The sequence below is a fragment of the Callorhinus ursinus genome, unplaced genomic scaffold (assembly GCF_003265705.2).
Source record: "Callorhinus ursinus isolate GAN/ISIS: 27379988/994484 unplaced genomic scaffold, GSC_fseal_2.0 scaffold4, whole genome shotgun sequence".
Taxonomy (NCBI): Eukaryota; Metazoa; Chordata; class Mammalia; order Carnivora; family Otariidae; genus Callorhinus; species Callorhinus ursinus.
Genome location: NW_027397066.1, coordinates 129,185,276 through 129,205,471, shown reverse-complemented (window position 1 = coordinate 129,205,471; position 20,196 = coordinate 129,185,276). Strand labels below are relative to the sequence as shown.

Below are 20,196 nucleotides of genomic sequence, written 5' to 3'. Positions count from 1 at the left end.
ATATTACCCTGCAGTGTTTTCTGATGGGTACATCAAATGCACACTATAACCAGTCATAAGTGGAAACTTCAAGAGATTTCTTGACTGATGGTGCCCCATTGGGGGTGAAATGCTAACCACTATTTATAAAGTATTTGATTGGGGACATTCACAATTTTCCCATTTCCCCTAATCTTGACCCCAGACCGCTTTCTCTTCCTCTAACCCTGCGGTTCTCAATCTTGGCTGCCCCTTAAAATCACATGTGGAACTTGAAGTGCCATGACAAGTACCAGAGCCCTGGTGGCTTAAACAACAAAAATTTACTTTCTCATGGTTCTGGGGGCAAGAAGTCAAAGGTCAAGGTGTCGGCAGGTCTGGTTTCTCCCGACACTTCTTGGCTTGCAGATGCCTGCCTTCTCTCAGCACCTTCACATGGTCTTCCCTCTGTGTGAGTTTATATCCAAATAGCCTCTACTTAGATGGACACCAGTCAGATTGGATTGGGGCCCAATTCAGGGTTGGCAGTGAACCTTATTTACCTCCCTAAATTTCCTATCTCCAAATACAGTCACCTTCTGAGGAACCAGGGGGCGGGGGGTACGACTTCAATATATGAATGGGGGTGGGTACGGTTCAGCCCATAACATGCAGAAAGGGTCATTTAATTGACCTGGGCACAGCTTGGACACTGGGGCTTTTAAAAGCTCCCCAGTGATTTCCAACTTATAGCCAACATCAAGAGCCACTGCTCTAGGCTTTCTTTGAAGTCACTTCGGCTATAGGAAGTTAAACCAGATGACGTACTGTTAGGGTGTTTTCTCCACCATTACGCAAACCCAAGAGCCCAGCTAAAAACTGAGACATTCAGCCATCATCTGAATGTTTGTGCCTGCCTAAGATAATACGTGGGCTTCTCCTTTCTCCTTATAATGAAAAAAACATGTATACAGTTCATTCAGGAGTGTTCTGGATCCCTTTGGATAATATTCTCTCCATTGGCACCATGTACAGGATATCCTCTTACTTCAGAATATTAAAAGTTACTTGAAATTACCACTGTTTTACTGTTTTGACTTTCAAAAACGGCAATTGCATATGATTTAAGCTAATAATCATTATTATTCCTCATTTGAGAACAAATAAAATAACATGGGCTTTGCAGTTTTAGAACAATCATGTGAAGTACAGAGGGATCATGACTTTAAGTGTGCAAAGGAGGGTTCTGAGATGCAGAGAGGATGAGTGACTTCCGCGAGTCTGTATGGCGACCCCGTGGCAGATCGGGGACTGGCACCCAGGTCTCTCCAGAGCCCATCAGTGTCTTGTTTGGCCCCATCACTTCACTTGAAAGGACAAGGCTGAGGCTAAAACCACACAGGCTCGTTAAGGGCTGAGAGCAATTGGTTTCCCTGATGAACTCAGGCTCCTCCTCTCTGCTGCCCCCTCCGTAAGCCTGGGAGAAAAGGAAAAACCAAGAAAAACTTAGGAAAACTCTAATCAAACTTAAAACCCCCTACATTCGAAACCTCCAATCGCTTTCCATGAGCCCAGACATTTTTCCCCCCTAAATGTGCTGTGCAAGGGTTGAAGGCTTTTTCAGATGACCTCATTTGCTGGTTCCAGCTTGCAGCAGGAGAGGATGTACAAGATGCACCGGGGCCATGAGTCCATGCACGTGGAGATGATCTTGATCTTCCTCTGCACCCTGGTCATCGCCCAGATAGTGCTGGTACAGTGGAAACGGAGGCATGGCCGGTCCTACAACGTGAGTTGCCCCCAGGGGCTCTGGAAGCCTGCTCCTATTCCTGCCACATCCCTCCTTTCCTACCACTTTGAAGGAAATGTTTTGGTCTAAGTCAGTGGTTCTCAACAGGGTGCAGTCTTGCCCCCAGGAGATATTTGGCAACATCTGGAAACATTTTTGATTGTCATGCCTTAGTGGGAGGGGAGAGGGGGATGGGAATTGCTTCTGGCATCTAGTGGGTAGAGGCCACAGATGCCGCTAAACATGCACAGGACAGCTCCTCACGATAAAACGTCAATAGTGACAAGACAAAGAAACCCTGTTTTAAGTAAACCAGTTTTCCTTTAGCATGAACAACTTCTGCCAATGGCCTCGAGAAGGAGGATTAGGAATAGCAGCAACAAAAGATTGAGGCTAACTTTGTTTGATTAGCAGTAAACTCTCTTGGCATCGATAGCTGGCGTATCTATGGAAATGTGTTAATGCAAACGTTGCACTGCCCTCAGCAACACAGAGCATGATCCCATTTGCACAGACCAGTCCCACTCGAGCATGTCCACTGGAACTTTGCCATTTTGGGGCCTCAGGATCATAGCCGGGGGCCATCTTGGACCTGAGATCTTGCCATCGTAATGTTTCAGCCGTGGCTCTCAGATCTTAAGGGGCATCAGAATCACCTGAGAGGTGAGTCACATTGTTAATCAGATTCCCAGGTCCCACCCCCAAAGTCTCTGATTCAATAGCAGCCCAAGAATTTGCATGTCTAACAAGTTCCCAGGTGGTACTGATGCTCCTGGTCCAAGACCACATCTGAGGACCGGTCATTTAGACTAGAGTATGTTGCAAAGAAAGAAGGTCCTCAATTAACGCTCCACATGGTGCTGGGTCTTGGACTGGTCATTGTATAAGACTTGTCCATGATATACGAAGTGCTGGCTTAGACCAGTATTTTATTGTATTTGATTTTTACCCATAATAAAAAGTATTCCCGGTATAGCACAGGATCTAAAGGAATTCTTTTGAATTCTATATAATGTTTAAGTTTAGACAATTTGTAAATTTTATTTAGAAGGGGACATCTTGTCTTTTTGTTGTTTAAGCAAACACATTTATTTTCTGTCGTGCCACCATTGTCTTGTCAATTAAAACAAACATCCTCTACATTGCACTTGAACAAACTTATTTTTTCTTTAAATTTTTTATTGTTATGTTAATCACCATACATTACATCATTAGTTTTTGATGTAGTGTTCCATGATTCATTGTTCGCATATAACACCCAGTGCTCCATGCAGAACGTGCCCTCTTTAATACCCATCACCAGGCTGACCCATCCCCCCACCCCCTCCCCTGAACAAACTTTTTAAAAGAAAAAGGCTAGAATAAAACTTTCATTAGTTATTCACTCATATCAAAGAAAAGCTCCTTAAATATATCTTAACCATGGTTTTCTTATCTGCAAAATGGAAATAACCTAATATACAGAATTTCTGGAGTCCTTAAGTAAGAAGAAAACTGGATTCCTAAGGAAACCATTCGTAGCCCTGTTCCATCAGTCCTTTATAACTGATAATGATCTCTGGATTAGATATTTTAAAACATGGCTCAGTTTCCATGGCAACACAGGTGTAGATGTTACACAGAAAACCCCCCTGCCCTGGAAAGTAAATGCCTCGTGAGCCAACTGACCTCCACTGTGTCCCACTACTCCTCCACCATTTTTATCTGATGATTTTCGAGGTGGCTTCTGCCAAAAAAGAATCTGTCCCTGTCTTGTATTTGGAGAAATTGCCCCTTTGTCAACTCCCTGAAGATGCACATCATGGCACCGGTCGGCGTGGAGCTCACACACTGGCTCTGCCTAGCCACAGATAGAACTGCCTGTGAGTCAGAGGCCACTTGAAGGACTTGTTGCCTTTGGAGTTTCGAACCCTTGATGACTCAGGCTACACTGTCACCAGGTAGACATCCCTGAGCTTAACAACTGTTGGTTAGCTGGAGTGGTCTTCCCAAATTGTTTCCTGTTGCTCACCGTCACAAGTTGTGCTGCCTGAAATAACTCTCTGGACTTGTTACTTTGGCTGGCACCCCATTCCCTCACCAATAAATGGACTCCCTTAGTCACCCCACTTCCGCTCTCCAAGGTTGCTGTTTCTGTGTTCTTCTGTCACACAGCTCCTCTGTTGTATGGTTACCAAGAGGGGCTCTGTGGTCTTAAGGATCCCCTTGGAGGTGACCAGATGCCTGTGATAGGAGCCTCCCTTAGAGTGATCCTGCCTGGCACTTTAGCAGAACCAGGAGCCTAGGTGACAATACCCCACAGTGGTCAAGGACAGATTTGGGGTCATGGTGGCCCTGTTGGGATTCTCCTAGATTAGCTCATAGACGTGACTGGCCTCTAGAATATTTTCCACTTCTTTGCCCATCAGTCCATCTCTATCCCAAAGGAATGGGTGGAGTAGCCCCTTTCCCCTGCATGTCTCTGTTGATAATATTTGGCTCAAGGTGAGAGCCAGCACATGAGGCTGATATTTCTCAGACTGCTGCCTCAAATTTGCCCCATACTTTGCAATTCTTCTTAAGGGTTCACCCAGGCATCAGAACACAGCCCTTTCAGGAACTCTTGGTGGTAGCTGCAACCACTGAATCTGGAAACGGTTTCCAGAGCAACAGTAGCTGATTCCAGCCCTGGTTTCCAGCGTTCTTATTGTACTCCACGTGAACTGTATCAAAAAAACCTGCGTCTGACATCCTACTCAATTTAACATCTTTGGGATGGAATTTGATATGGTCATGTTTCCACAAATGCTGACCTGAACAGCCTTATCATCCAGGGAGAACCTAACTTTTACACTGTTTCTCTTGGCATCTAAGACTATGTGACACCTCGCAGAGCTACAGAGTGCTTTGAACACATTTATGAGATTCATGGCTCTTTTTTACAAGGGGCCATATAAGAGAATTTATTTCTATTCAATTTTGTAATCTCCATCAGTATATTAGTAATATATTAATATTTATAACATGTTAATTATGATTACTATTTATATGTTACTATATATAAAGATTTATATACAAATTACTGTTACTATTATAGTTGTGGTAGTGTGCTTTTTATACACTAAGTTACCTTGGGAGATAATTATTTTTTATTCCCTTTGTGAAGTATAGTTCAGAGAGATTAAATAACTTGGTCAAGGTTATATAACTAATTAGTTGCAGAGACTAGAATCCAACCTCCCTAGTTACTTTTTTTCATATCAAGGATAAGCTCCTTAAATATCTCTAAGCCATTTTCCTAATCTGCAAAATGGAAATACTGAAGAAAGGAACCTATTTCCAAAGTTACTGCAATTCAACATTTCCCTGTGAGAACTTCTAGCATAGTGACTGATATATAGTGAGGGTTCAGTACCGTTAGTTGACTCTGAATACATTCAAGGGCTATTGATGTATATAACAGTTTTACAAATTTAGTCATACATTGTAAAAGCAGTTTACTAATAAAAGAATCCTTTTCTGAACCCTTTTGTAAAGCTAAAGTGACTACTCAGCTATTAAGGTTCACTCTCTGTTAGGAGATTTCAGTGTATTGTTTTTTTCAAAGCAGTGCACCTGTTTCTCCTGCCTTGCCCCACCCTCTGCTCTGCCATATGCTTTACCTGCAGAGTGTTCCCCAGGCTGATTTTGTGAGCTATATTAATAGCAACCAGAGGCAGTACGGTGAATGGCAGAACACCAGCTTAGGAATTAGAAGACTTCAGCAACTCATTTAACCACAGTGAGCCTCAGGTTCCTGATCTTACAAATGATGAAATTTTTTAAAATAGGAAGGACTTTTGGTTATAGCTCTTAACATGTAAAAAGCTTGAAAATCATCATCCCCGTCTTATAACAAGAAAAAACTAGATAAACGGAATGTCAGTAAATTTTCTTGGATCGATCAGAGAACTGAGGTCAGTGGGAAAACCACCACCATAAATCTGGAAAGACAGGAGAATACAGGGAATCACATCTGAGATCTGGTGACTAGGAGCAGAAGTTGTAAGAGCCACACAATGGTAGAAACCCTTAGGGGTAACTTCGAAGAATTGCTGCAAGTGGAGTTTAGAATAGTGTATGAGTGAGAAACTCTTGAGAGCCACAGTGTTAGGGGCTTCCCCCCCCCCTTTTTTTTTTTAGTTTTAGCTCCAGGAACCCCACCAGATTCCCATAGTATAAAGCCAAGAAAAACCCTTGTGCATCTGACAGGGGGAGGGAAAAGTAATTATTCTGAACTAGACCCAGCGTGTTCTCCATAACAAAGACCTACACAGCAATGTAAATCAGAGCCTTCTCCACTGTAGGGGAAGAGAAATTACCCAACTCCGGCCCCCTCTAGCCTTCCTGTCTCCCCTAAAGGGAAAACAAAATATTTAAAGCACTTGTGAAGGTCATGGTGCAGAGAGAGAGACCCATGAAAAGATCAAGACTTAATCACAGAATAATAGAACACTTGCACTGTCCCCATGCCTTACCACCACATCAACAGGTGTCCAGTATAACAAGAGCATTATAGCTGAAAGAGCTGCAAGACTCAGATGCTATACGAGAAGGAGTTTTTATGGAAACCAAAAGACAAAGAGGGAGACACAAACAAGAATACTAGTGGAAACTGAAGCCTCTGATACCTACAGCAGACATTAATCACAGCACAACTCCTAGCTAAATTAATACAAAAGACTTATTTATGTCAGTTCTTATTACTCCACACATTATGTCTGCCTTTCAACCAAAATATAAAAGTCATGCTAAAAGGAAAATAAGACACAATCTGAAGAGACAAAGCAAGCATCAGAACCAGACCCAGATATTGCAGATTTGGGAATCATCACACTAGGAATTTAAAATAACTATGGTTAATATGCTAAGAGCTCTAATGGAAAAAGTAGATAACATGCAAGAAGAGATGAGTGATGTAAGCAAAGATGTGGAAACTCTATGAAAAAATAAATGCTGGGGTGTCCGGGTGGCTCAGTTGGTTAAGAGACTGCCTTCAGCTCAGGTCATGATCCCAGGGTCCTGGGATCGAGCCCCACATCTGGCTTCTTGCTCAGCGGGGAGCCTGCTTCTCCCTCTCCATCTCCCTGCTACTCCACCTGCTTGTGCTCTCTCTCTCTCTCTCTCTCTCTGTCAAATCAATGAATAAAAATTCTTTAAAAAAATAAATAAATGCTAAAATCAAAAAAGAAAACTGTAACTGAAATGACAAATGCCTTCAGTGGGCCTATTAATAAAGCAGACATGGTTGATGAAAGAATCAGGGACCTTGAAGATAATATTAGTAGAAACTCCCCAAACTGAGATGCAAAGAGAAAAGAAAAGAATTTTTTTTAAAGATTTTTATTTATTTGACAGAGAGAGCACAAGCAGAGGGAGAGAGAGGGAGAAGCAGGCTCCCTGCTGAGCAAGGAGCCTGATGTGGGGCTCGATCCCAGGACCCTGGGATCATGACCCGGGCCAAAGGCAGCCACTTAACTGACTGAGCCACCCAGGCGTCCCAAAAGAAAAGAATTTTAAAAAACAAGAATATTCGAGAACTGCGAAACAGTTCCAAAAAAAAAACATAATATACACACATTGGAATACCAAAGGAGAATAAAGAAATAATGGAGCTGAGGAAATATTTGAAGTAATAATGGCCAAGAATTGTTGTTAATTAATGACAGACACCAAACCCTAGACCTAAGAAGCTCAGAGAAGAAGCAGAACAAATACCAATAAATCTATACCGGGACATATCAAATTCCTTCTGCAGAAAGACAAAGAGAAAATTTTAAAACAGGCAAAGGGAAAAAAAAGCTTACCTACTGAGGAACAAGAATAAAAATTGCCTCAGACTTTTCTTCACCAACCGTATATGCAAGAAGAGAATAGAGTGAAATATTTAAAGTATTGAAAGAAAAACCCCACCAACCTAGAATTCTATATCCAGAGAAATTATCCTTCAAAAGTGGAAGTGAAATACTTTCTCTCGTAGATAAACAAAAGAATGAGGGAATTTATTAATAGTAGACTTGATTGCAAGAAATGTTAAAAGAAGTTCTTCAGAAAGAAGGAAAATTATATAGGTCAGGAACTCAAGTCTACATAAAGAAATGAAAAGTGTCAGAAAAGGAATAAACAAAGATAAAATAAAATCTTTATTTATTCTTAATTGACCAAATAGATAACTATTTGTTCAAAGTAGTAATAGTAACAATGTACAGTTGACCCTTGAACACCAGAAGGGTTCGGAATACTGACCCCCCACATAGCTGAAAATCTGCATATAGCTTTTGACTTCGCAAGAGCTTAACTAAACTACTTATAGCCTACTGTTGACCAGAAGCCTTACCAGTAACATAAACAGCCCGTTGACACATATTTGGTATGTTATATGCTATATACTGTATTCTTACAATGAAGTAAACTAAAGAAAAGAAAACGTTATTAAGAAAATCATAAAGAGGAAAAAATACATTTATGGTACAGTACTGTAAAAAATCCACATATAAGTGGACCCACGCAGTTCAAATAGATGTTCTACTGTATTGGGTGATTGTAGTATATGGATAAATGACATGAATGACAGCAGTGTTATAAGAACAATGAGGGAGGAATTGGAATTACTGTGTTATAAGGTACTTGCACTACCAGTTAAACAGAATAGTATAATTTGAGAATGGACTTGGGTTAGTTGTAAATATATATTGCAAACTCTAGGGTAACCCCTAAAACACTTTTAAAAAAATATGTAATTGGAGCTCCTGGGTGGCTCAGTCAGTTAAGCATCCAACTCTTGATTCTGGCTCAGGTCATGATCCCAGGGTCATGAGACTGATCCCCGTGTCTGGCTCCATGGCATGGAGCCTGCTTAAGATTCTCTCTCTCCATCTCCCTCTGCCCCTCCCCACACTTGCATTTTTTTTTCTCTCTCTCTCTCTCTTAAAAAATACATATACTAAGAGAGGAGAGAAAATGGAATCATAAAATTCTCAAAGCCAGAGAGGCTAAAAACAGGAGGAGGGCAGAGAGGAAAAGAAACAAACAAAAAACTATGCAACAAACAGAAAACAGTTACAAATATGATAGATATTAATCCAGCTATATCAATAATGACTTCAAGTGTGAATGGTCTAAATACACCAATTAAAAGACAGAGATTGTCACTGTGAGTAAAAAACAAAACAAAACAAAAGAAAACAAAACAAGACCTAATTATATGTTGTTGACAAGAAACTCTTACAAGAATACAGATATAGGTATCAGGGAGAAAAAGGGGGGTTACGTAATGGTAAAAGAGTCGGTTATTTAAAGGACATAACAATTCTTAACATGTATATACCTAACAAGAGAACATTAAGATATACAAGGCAAAAACGGATTGAACTGCAAGAAGAAATTGACAAATCCACTGTTTAGTTGGAAATTTCAACACCCTCCTTCAGTAATGGATAGATCAAGAAGGCAGAAAATTAGTAAGGATAGAGTTGACTGAAAAGCACTGTTCATCAATCTGCATTAATTGACATTTCTAAAATACTTCAACAACAGAAGAGTACACATTCTTCTCAAGCTCACAGAGAACATTCACTAAGATGGACCACATTCAGAGCATAAAACACACCAAAAATTTTTTTAAAGAATTTAAATCATACAAATTATGCTCTCAGACCACAAAAATTAAATTAGAAATCAGTAACAGAAAGATAGCTGGAAAAAATCCTGAAATATTTAGAGAGTAAACCACGCATGAGTCAAAGAGAAGGACTCAAGAGAAACTAAAAAATAATTTTAACTAAGTGAAAACAAAAATACAACATATCAGAATTTGTGGGATGAAGTAAAAGCAGTGCTTAGAGGGAAATTTATAGCATTGAATGCATTTATTAGAAAAGAAGAAAGATCTAAAATCAGTAAATTAAGCATCTACTTTAGGAAACTAAAGAAAGGAGTAATTTAAACTTATAGCGATCAGAGGAAAAAATAATAAAAATTTGGGCAGAAATCAGTTAAATTAAAAATAGGAAATCAATAGAGAAACATAATCACCTCCAGTTATGCGCCTTATGGCTGGCTCATCCCTTTCCTGGGATCCAGTCTCCTTTTCCCCAATATTATGAACAGCCCTATACCCACAAATCTGATCAACTTAAATGAAATAGACTAAGTCTTTGAAAAACACAAACTATACCAAAACTCACACAAGGAGAAATGAATAATTGAATAGGCCTCTATCTATTTTTTAATCCAGATATAATTGATATATAACACTGCATTAATTTTAGGTGTGCAACTTAATGATTTGATATGATATGAAATTATTACCACAATAAGTTTAGTTAACACCCATCACCACACAGTTATAATTTTTTGTGTGTGATGAGAACTTTCAAGATTTTCTCTCTTAGCAACTTTCAAATATACAATACATTATTGTTAAGTATAGTCACCATGATGTACATTACATCGCCAAGACTTATTTATCTTATAACTGGAAGTTTGAAGATTTGTACCCTTTGACCACCATCACCCGTTTAATACACCCCACACATCCTGCCTCTGGCCTGTATCTATTTTTAAAAATTGAGTCAAGGCATCTAGATGGCTCAGTCTGTTAAGCATCTGACTCTTGATTTCAGCTCAGGTCATGATCTCAGGGTTGTGAGATCAAGCCCCGCATCAGGCTCTGCACTGGGCATGGAATCTGCTTAAGATTCTCTCTCTCTCTCTCCCCCACCAAACCCTGCTCACACTCTGTCTCACTCTGTCTCTCTAAAAAACAAAAAACTGAGTCAATAATTAATAACTTTCTAAAAAAGAAAGCACCAAGCCCAGATGATTTCGGTGGTGAATTTTGCAAATCGTTTAAGGAAGAACTGATACCAATTCTTTATAATCTTTCAGAAAGTAGAAGTAGAGGGAACACGTCAGAACTCATTCTTTGAGGTCAGCATTACCCTAATACCAAAATCTGACGAAGACATTACAAGAAGGAGAAATTATGCCAATATCTCTCATGAACATAAATGTAAAAATCCTCCACAAAATATGTGCAAATCACATTAAACAATGTATGAAAAGAATTATGCACTATGACCAAGTGGGATTTATTCCAGATATGAAAGGTTGGTTCAACAACTAAAAATGAATTTATGTAATCAATCACATTAAGAAGCTAAAGAAGAAAAATTGTATGATCATTTTAATAGATGTAGAAAAAAGCATTTGACAGGGTCCAGCACTCATTCATATAAAAACTATCAGCAAACTAGAAATAGAGAAGAACTTCCTCAAATTGATAAAGAATATCTATAAAAAATCTACAGCTAACATTACACTTAATGATGAGGAACTGGATGCTTTCCCCTTAAGATAAGGAAGAATACAAGAAAGTCTCCTCTCACCACTCTTACTTGAATTGCACTGTAAGTATTAGCTACTGCAATAAGACAGAAAAAGTGGGGCAGATAAAAAGTATACTGCTTGCAGATGACATGACTATGTGGAAAACTCCAAGGAATCAACAACAACAAAAAAACAACCCTAGAACTAACTGATTACAGCAAATTTGTGGGATACAAGGTCAATATACAAAGGTCTATTGCTTTTTTATATACTAGCAATGAACAACTGGAATTTCAAATTAAAACATAATACCATTTACAATAGCACTCAAAAAAAGAAACAGGTATAAACCTGACAAAATATGTATAAGATACATATGTAAAAACTGAGAAGACCTAAAATAAATGGAAAGATAATCCATATTTATGGATTGGAAGATTCAATATTGTTAAGATGTCAGTTCTTCCAAGCTTGATCTATGGGTTCAATACAATCCCAATCAAAATCATAGCAAGCTATTCTGTGAATATCAACAAACTAAACCTGCAGTTTATATGGAAAGGTAAAAGACCCAGAATAGACAACACAACACTGAAGAAAAACAATGTTGTAGGATTGATACTATCCAACTTCAAGACTTACTGTAAAGCTATAAGTAATCAATACAGTGTGATATTGGTAAAAGAATAGACACATAAATCAATGGAATAGAATAGGGAGCCCATAAATAGACCCACACAAATATAGTCAACTGATCCATGACAAAGGAGCAAAGATAAATCAATGGAGAAAGGATAATCTTTCCAACAAATGGTGCTGGGACAACTGGACACCCATATGCAAAAAAAAAAAAAATCTAGAACATGTATTTTACTAAAATTAACTCAAAATAGATCACAGATCTAATGTAAAACGCAAAACTATAAACTTCTAGAAGATAACAGGGGAAACAAAATCTAAGTGAACTTGGGTTTGGTGATGAGTTTTTAGATAGAACACCAAAAGCATGATCTATGAAAGAAAATATTGATAAGTTGGATTTTATTGTAATTAAAAACTGTGAGAGATACTGTGAAGAGAATGAAAAGACAAGCCACAGACTGGGAGAAAATAACTGCAAAACAAATATCCATCCCAGGACAGTTACCCCAAATATGCTTAAAACTCAATCCTAAGAAAATAAGTTAAATGGCAAAAGATTTGAAAAGAGAACTCATCAAGGAAATATACAGATGGCAAATATGCATATAAAAAGCAGTTCATCATGTTATTAGGAAATTGCAAATAATTAAAACAATAATAAGATACTAATACATACCTATTAGAATGACTAGAATCCAAAAATATTGATAATGCCAAATGCTGATGAGGATGCAGAAAGCAGGAAATCTTGGTGGGAATGCAAAATGGTAAAGCCACTTTGGAAGTCAGCTTGGCAGTTTCCCACAAAGCTAAGCATCGTCTTCCTACATGATCCATCAATCACACTACTAGGTATTTACCCAGCTGAACGGAAAATCTACATTGACACAAAAACCTGCCTGCAAATATTTAATAGGGCCTTTATTCATAATTACCCCAAACCAGAAACAACCAAGAGGTCCTTTAAAATAGGAATAGATAAGCAAATTGTGGTATATCCATACATTGGAATATTAGTCTGCAGTAAAAGGATATAAGCTATCAAGCCATGAAAAGACATGAAAGAATCTTGGTTAAACCAGCTAATAGGAAAAGGCTGCATGCTGTAGGATTCCAATTATATAACATTCTGAAAAATGCAAAGCCATAGATCACTGGCGTGATCATAATAAATCGTTGACTATCAATGATTCAAGGAAGGAAAAGGGAAGAACAAACAAGTGAAATGGGGACTTTGGGGCTGTAAAATTGACCTGCATGATATGGTAATTGTGGATACAAAACTGTATGCGTTTGTCAAATTCCATTGAATAGTACAGCACACAGAGTGGAGGTTAAGACCTGCCGATTTTAAAAAATTCATTTAAGAGATTAGAGACTCCTCCGTAAATGCGGGTGGTAACAAGAGACTCTAACTGCATTACAAATGTAGGAAACAACCTCACTGAAGGGAATTAGTGGGGAAAGGTGCTGCTCTAAGTCCCTCCGGAAATCAGAAGAGTCTGTAAGATTAAGGCAATAGGAATTGCACATGAGCAGGGTACCTCATTGATAAAAGGGTCCTATGAGAGTATGGATTAACAATTCTGATATTGCTCTGTATGTATCCTGGAAGGAAACAATTAAGTAAGTAGATGGCAGATGGTGGGAGCCAGGTTACTTAGTATTTATTTACATCTTGAAAGTATTATTTACTATAAATATAAAATAGTAGTTTCACATTATTTCATGAATAATTTGGATCGTGTATTTCAGAGGTGAGGGGACTAATCCAAAACGCTGAAAACATTTTCAGATTACAGCTTTTAAGAAATATGTCTATCTTCTGAAGTGACCATCTAATTTGTCTTAGATTCTGTTCCATGATCTGTAGGAGCTGTGTCTGTTAGAGCAGCTTATTATAAATACCTAAAGCAAAAGGTTATTTAGAAAACAGTTTAAAAGTACAACATTAACTGCTCCTACGTGATGTCAAAAAGTGAAGAGAGAAAGTAGATCAGAAGTAGAAAATTCTTATTTTGTTTGGAATACTACTGAACACCTGGATGTTACCAAATAGTCGCAGTTTTAGTACAATATAGACAGAGCATCTGGATATTTGAATTTTTCTCTTTTCTGATCATAGTGTTGATATGGTGTGGACATGGCAGAACCTTAGAGTTAAATTATTTCTAAATGCTTTTTTTTAAAGCACTTGTTAGCATTTAATGAACCCCCCCCAACATGGCTTCAAGCTACTAGAATGCAGGCGCCCCCGACACCCTTAATTTTCTCCTTTGCTCTTCTACTGAAGAACTTGGCCTTCATGAGGACAGGCTGTTTTGGGAGTTTTCCCTTTCCCAAAACTTTGTAGTAGCCTGATCGCACCACATCAATGATAGGAGCAGCTCCAGTCTTGTTTTTGGCGGCATTTACCCGTGTCTGCTAACTGACCAAGGTCCACAGTTTATCAAGGCTGACAGTTGGGCAGAAGCTCTGATTCCTCTTTAAGTGGTAATGTCTCATGCCAACTTTTCCAAAGTAACCTGGGTGATATTTGTCGAAGTTGATCCTGTGGTGATGCATGCCACCAGCATTACCCCGGCCTCCTGGGTGCTTCCAGTGCTTGCCCATGAGGCCGTGGCTGTGGCTCACGTGGCCCCGAAGTTTCTGGGTCTTCCTCAGTCTGGATGGCATGTCGGCAGCCCAGACGGGAAAGCTTTCTAAATGCTTTTAACAGCATTTTTTTTAACAGCATTTAATTAAAAAATAAAATCTCACTCAACACCACCCTCTCCACCTTTTTTATATCCTGCTTTCCATATCTGCAGGAAATAGGGGGAAGGTGCCAAAAAAGAATCCTTGTACTTCCCTTCAAATCAAGAGGAGGCCTGATGACTCCATACACAGAATTTGAGCTTCAGACGCACTGTTAACTTGCCTCAACATACAGGCAAATAATTTGCCACAGATTGAAATATTGCTCTATTTAAATCAACTTCCTGCCTATTAATAGCTGTGAAACAGTAGAACATATTACTGTACCAGTAAAGCCTTATGCCTGCCTGAGTCTTTTTCATATGAGGCAACACACAAATACATACAGAGTTTCATACATACATAACATTGCAGAATCTCCTTTAAGAATTTAAAGAGCAAAATCAATAGTCTGAATTGATTTGAAGGTAGAAGTAAGAACCAAGTGAATTTCTAATGGCCCTTCCTGTGACAAGATTCCATCCTTTTACTTGTTTGATTTATGTCCACACTCCTTCATTGCCTTTGTACTAATAATAGCGGCAGTATTTCCTGGAGTCATTTATTTACATGATAATTTTCTGCTTACCTCTGGCATCTCCTTGCTCTTTGCTCCATCTGCACCTATGCAAATACACAAAGACACATGGACAAATGGCTGCAAATACTTAGGGATTTGCAGTGCAAAGGAAATAAGCAACACATAACTTCCTCCCTCCTTCCCTCCCTCCTTCTCTCTCTGTCTCCCTCTCTCTCTCCTCCCTCCCTCCCTCCCTTTCCCTCTCTCTCTCTCTTTTATGTTGTGTGATCCATTCATCATTCTGTATAATTAGGCAAATAAAAAGCTATCTTTGTTTTGAACTGATTTGCTATTCTTTTCAGAATCGTTATGTGCCTAGCTTCAAGAAAAAGCATGGTACCTTTGGGCAGCATCTGATTCGTCAGGAAATTCCTCTGCCACAATGTGTGGGTGGGGAGAACATTTGGTGATGTGATCCAGATGCACAGGCTGCCCTTCCCAGGAATGCAGCTGTGTTTTATATGCACATGCCCAGATGGTGACCCCTCTGGCATTATTAATGTGTCCCAGCTGCCAGGCCTCCTCCTTTGCATGCATGCACCTCGATTTCACATATTTTGTGTAGTTATTTATGAGGCACCAAATTCCTACATTTCATATGTGGCAGTTGATATTAAAAAGGAAAAGTTTTAACTGCTCTGGAAATTGATAAAGAATCTTTTAAACTGATATGAAATGTGGCCCTCATTTCAAAATGACCTCTACAATTATTGAACCTCTACAATTATTGAATTCATAATGCACGTTTCTGACCTTTCCCCTTACGTGTTGAGAAAATACGGCACTTTCAAGATAGTTAAGAAATTACATATTTGCATTCCTGATATAATGGTTTTTTGCTTTTCTATTATTTCTGATCTCTTGGGCCTATTTTTAAAAAGTACTGTTTGTATACATTTGAACATTGTTATTCACTGCTAATTAAACCCAGGCATCAAGAGAAATTTGGGATCTCCTAGAAATGGGTTGTACTTATAGAATCACAAGGAGAACTAGTATTATAAAAATATAATCCAATCATTGCTCCAAAATATTATAGATTATAATAACTCCATGGATTTGAGGAAATGTATTAGTCTTGTCTATTCTGGCTTATGATCTAAAGTATAAAATATAGAGGCATGGTAGTTTGCTGAATTAAAATGAACTGACTCATTATTTTTTAAAAATTCAGGATTTTAATGGGGGAAATGTAAAGATGAATCAAATTGGGTTGTTGTTTTTTTTTCAAATTTCTACTTAAATTCTAGTTAGTTAACATACAGTGCAATGTTGGTTTCATGTGTAGAATTCAGTGATTCATCACCTACATACAGTACCCTGAGCTCAAGATGAATCGAACTATTAAGACAGAAAGATGAAAAATGCAAAAGACAGATGATCAGATTTTGAAAGATGGAGTTCATGTCCATTTTCTTTTTTTAATATCAGAAGTAATGAACTAAAAAAGCCAGAAGACATATCATTTATCATAGATAACTATCTCCAAAATCAGCTATAGGAAATAAATGACCCAAATACTGGTGTGATCTTCTTTTAAGGCACCACACACCTTTACTATCAAGAGCAGAGGGTCACAGTTGCTAGTGCTGAGTGCTAAAGTAGGTCTGTGTTGAGTCTTACTTAGTATGTGGTTTCTGGCCCTCAGGAACAGTCTTCTACTTCTTTACTTAAAGCCTGTCTGTCCTCTTTAGATATATATTCATCTTGACTTCATAAATAAAGGTGCTAACTCATGTATTCACTATAACCACACTCACGAGGTAGGGTGGAAAATTAAAGCAATTACAAGCATACCCCAGAGATACAGTGGGTTCGGTTCCAGACTGCCACAATAAAGCAAGTATCGCAAGAGAGCGAGTCCAATGAATTTTTTGGTTTTCCAGGGCATATCATAGCTATGTTCACACTATCCAGTAGTCTATTAAGTGTGTAATAGCCTTACATCTAAAAAAAATGTACATACCTTAATTAGAAAATATTGCTAAAATATGCTGTCACCTGAGCTTTCAGTGAGTTGTAATCACTGATCACAGATCACCGTAACAAATATAATAATGAAAAGGCCTGAAATGTTGCCAGATTTACCAAAATGTGACACAGAACCACAAAGCGAGCAAATGCTGCTGGAAACATGTTGGACGCAGGATTGCCACAAACCTTGCATTTGTAGGAACACAGTATCTGTGAAGCTTGATGAAAGGAGGCATGTCTGCATCTGACTAATTCAGGCCAGAGTAAAGAATACTCTTCCCTGAAAGTCCTGCCTGGAATTTGAAAACAAAAAAAGGAGGTTATAGGGATATTTTCTCCCACAAACTCTCCAGATAGTCCCCTCAGATTGGTTCCATGTGTAATTTTGTTCAAGTGCATATGTTCAGTAACAACCCTAGTGTTCTCCCAAAGATTTAGGGCAACTCTCAAAAGACTTCAGATCAGGTCGTTTATGGGGATGAAGCAATAAAAAAATGAAAAACCTCAGAAATGTCTTCTTATTTGATGTGGAAAGAGGAATGGCTGTGGCCTTTTCTTTTTCATGGACATCTTGAAGTCTTATCACATAATTTTGGTTCTTGACCTTAAGGCTATTACAACCGAGACCTTATTAAAGGACCCAAAAATATATCCAGAGGCTTTTTTTTTTCTAAGCTGCCTCCTTTTATCACAAAGACGAAGAACGTAATAAAAATAATAAAAGATTTTAAAAAATGACATCAGTCTTTGTTCTACTCAGATGACAAATGTATGAAATGCATGCTCTAACAACTCCTTCCACATTCACGGGCAGCCATAATTAACCAATCATGGTACTCTTTACACCAGGCCCCGGGGTTCAGAATCCTCCGCAGCAGAGCATTGCCCGGTGCCACCACCAACGAACGTCTGCACCTGAGACAAACCCTCTTTGCCATCTCCCTCGTATGTTGGTGCTGAGCAAATCATAGGCGCTTAGTCTGCATGTGACCAAACATAAAAGATCTTAGGTTTTGGCTATTGTTTAAACCTAGCTGCTTTTCACAAGAGAGGTGATAGCTGGTATTCAGCCTGATCTAAGGAATTGGGTGTGTCACTGTGGTGACCATATCAAGTTGACCCACGAGCCAGCAGCTCAGTCCCTCCTGTTTCTGCCACATGGGATTGGGGCCAGCCAACTTAACCCTCTGAAGGCCGCTCGCACTCAGGTCAGTGGTACAGGCTGCAAGGAGTTACACACAGATGAACAGGAAAGAGTCTGTTCCACATCTTGGCTTGCCTGGAAGAGGCACCAGTAACCTAAAAAGGAAAGGCCAGAAACAAAAAGATGGGCTGCATATCGAATAGTCCGGGGGGTGAGGCGGTCCCACAGTTGGGACTCCAGGGTTAACCCTGCAGGATGCACTGGGGTAGCAGGCAAAAGAGGTTCCAGAAGCTGCTGTGACGTCACTTCCTCCTTTGACATCACTGTGCATTTGTACATGTGCCCATGATAGAAAAAACAGCCGCTTGGCTCCCTGTATTACATACTGTTTCCAGAGCACTTTCCCATCTGTGATGGTTTTGATCCCCACCTGAGTCAGCACAGGCAAGCAGGGCAGGCATTGTTATCCCCTATGTTACAACAAAAGTGAGGCTCATTTGTCCAAAGTCACTTAGCTTTTGAAGCCCAGAGTTGCTTTCATCTGAAATATCTAGGCAGAAAGAGGTAAAAAAAAAAAAAAAAAAAGAATATTTTGGGTTCTTTCCCATTTGAATTTTCAGAGGATCATACCAAGTCCCTCCAAAACTTTGCAAGTATAGAAGAGCTTATATAGCTGGATGGTGAGCTAGTTCCATGCTATAGACGGTATGGTAGAGGTGGTTTCCCCAGAGTAGCTTCTGAATCATTTACTAGTGGACTTCACATTCTGGGCCCTCAGTCATTGAAAGAGACTTTCTGTTCATTTTTCTGACAGCTGGTGACACTGTTGCAGATGTGGGTTGTCCCTCTCTATTTCACGATAAAGCTTTACTGGTGGCGGTTTCTGTCTATGTGGGGAATGTTCTCTGTTATTACCAGTTACATCCTCTTCAAAGCTACCCGAAAACCGCTCTCAGGGAAAACACCAAGGTATGTATTCCATTCGTCCCTTCCCTGACATCCTCTTTATTGTAAGCACTAAGAAGTATATTTTAATTCCATTTTCCCGGGTGGGGAAGGAGGGCATTATACTTCTTTTGCCTTCAGTAGCAAAACTAGAGATTAGCTATACTGCTGTTAGTTCACGTTCATTATTTAATGGAGACTCAGACACACCTATAACACTTATTACTTCAGATGAAAGCCAGAAGAAAGAGAAGTGAAAGTATTATTTAAACTTTCTAGAGCACTATTTGCATATTTATTTTCAGCATTTTGTGTAACCCAGCAAATGGGTTACACACATTTTATAATAGAGCAAGAGTTAGATGTTTGTATTTCTAACAACTATGTATTTTATATCGGATAAATCATAAGCAATGGACAACTTATTCCTCTCATAACAAATGAGGCTTTAATATTCCAATGGTCATCTTAATTACCATTGCCAACCTCTTGACATTTCTATAATTCCATCATATTGTCTACAAATCTTTCCAAAGTGCTTATAATCTCATAATGTGCCCCTACTTTTGCTTTCACTGTCTTTGTTCTCTAGATAAAATCTGAAGCTGAATCTAGATAAAATTGAAAGAGGATAAAGAGAAAATGTGTAAAGTGTTACATGGTAATAGGACAATGTCAAATTTTGATCTTTGTTGAAGAATAAATCATAAGCTCCTGTGAAATGTTTTTATGGGTATTTAGCCATTCAGATGTTTGTTCTTAATCCTCTAAAAATGTGGGAGAGACAAATATCAACTTTTCCTTCTACTCTGGAGAAGAAAAAGTATACGGTGAGAAATCAGATAAATAAATGTAATGATAAAGATTAATCTTCAAAGGTCTCTTGGCTGGCTCAACTGGAAGAGCATGTGACTCTTGATCTCAGGGTCATGAGTTCAAGCCCCATGCTGGACGTACAGAGGGCTTAAAAAAGTAATTTTTTAAAAAGATTGATACTCAAATAAATTCAGGTTGATATTTTAATTTAATCCCACTTTGGGAACAGCTTTGGGGTGGTGTTAGGAGACCTCCCAAACTGGC

General features: G+C 38.9%; 1 protein-coding gene and 1 pseudogene across 3 annotated transcripts in view; one reads left to right on the top strand and one right to left on the bottom strand.

Moving 5' to 3' along the window:
- Nucleotides 1–20,196, top strand: part of RNF175 (ring finger protein 175) — a 46,279-nt gene that overhangs the window by 10,151 nt on the left and 15,932 nt on the right. For all 3 annotated transcript variants that reach the window (XM_073892384.1, XM_025873925.2, XM_073892385.1), the window contains exons 3-4: nucleotides 1,606–1,747; nucleotides 18,986–19,140. In XM_073892384.1, coding sequence (XP_073748485.1) covers nucleotides 1,606–1,747; nucleotides 18,986–19,140 — 297 coding nt within the window. The remainder of the gene's footprint in view (nucleotides 1–1,605; nucleotides 1,748–18,985; nucleotides 19,141–20,196) is intronic.
- LOC112826156 (large ribosomal subunit protein uL15-like) lies at nucleotides 13,967–17,307 on the bottom strand (annotated as a pseudogene).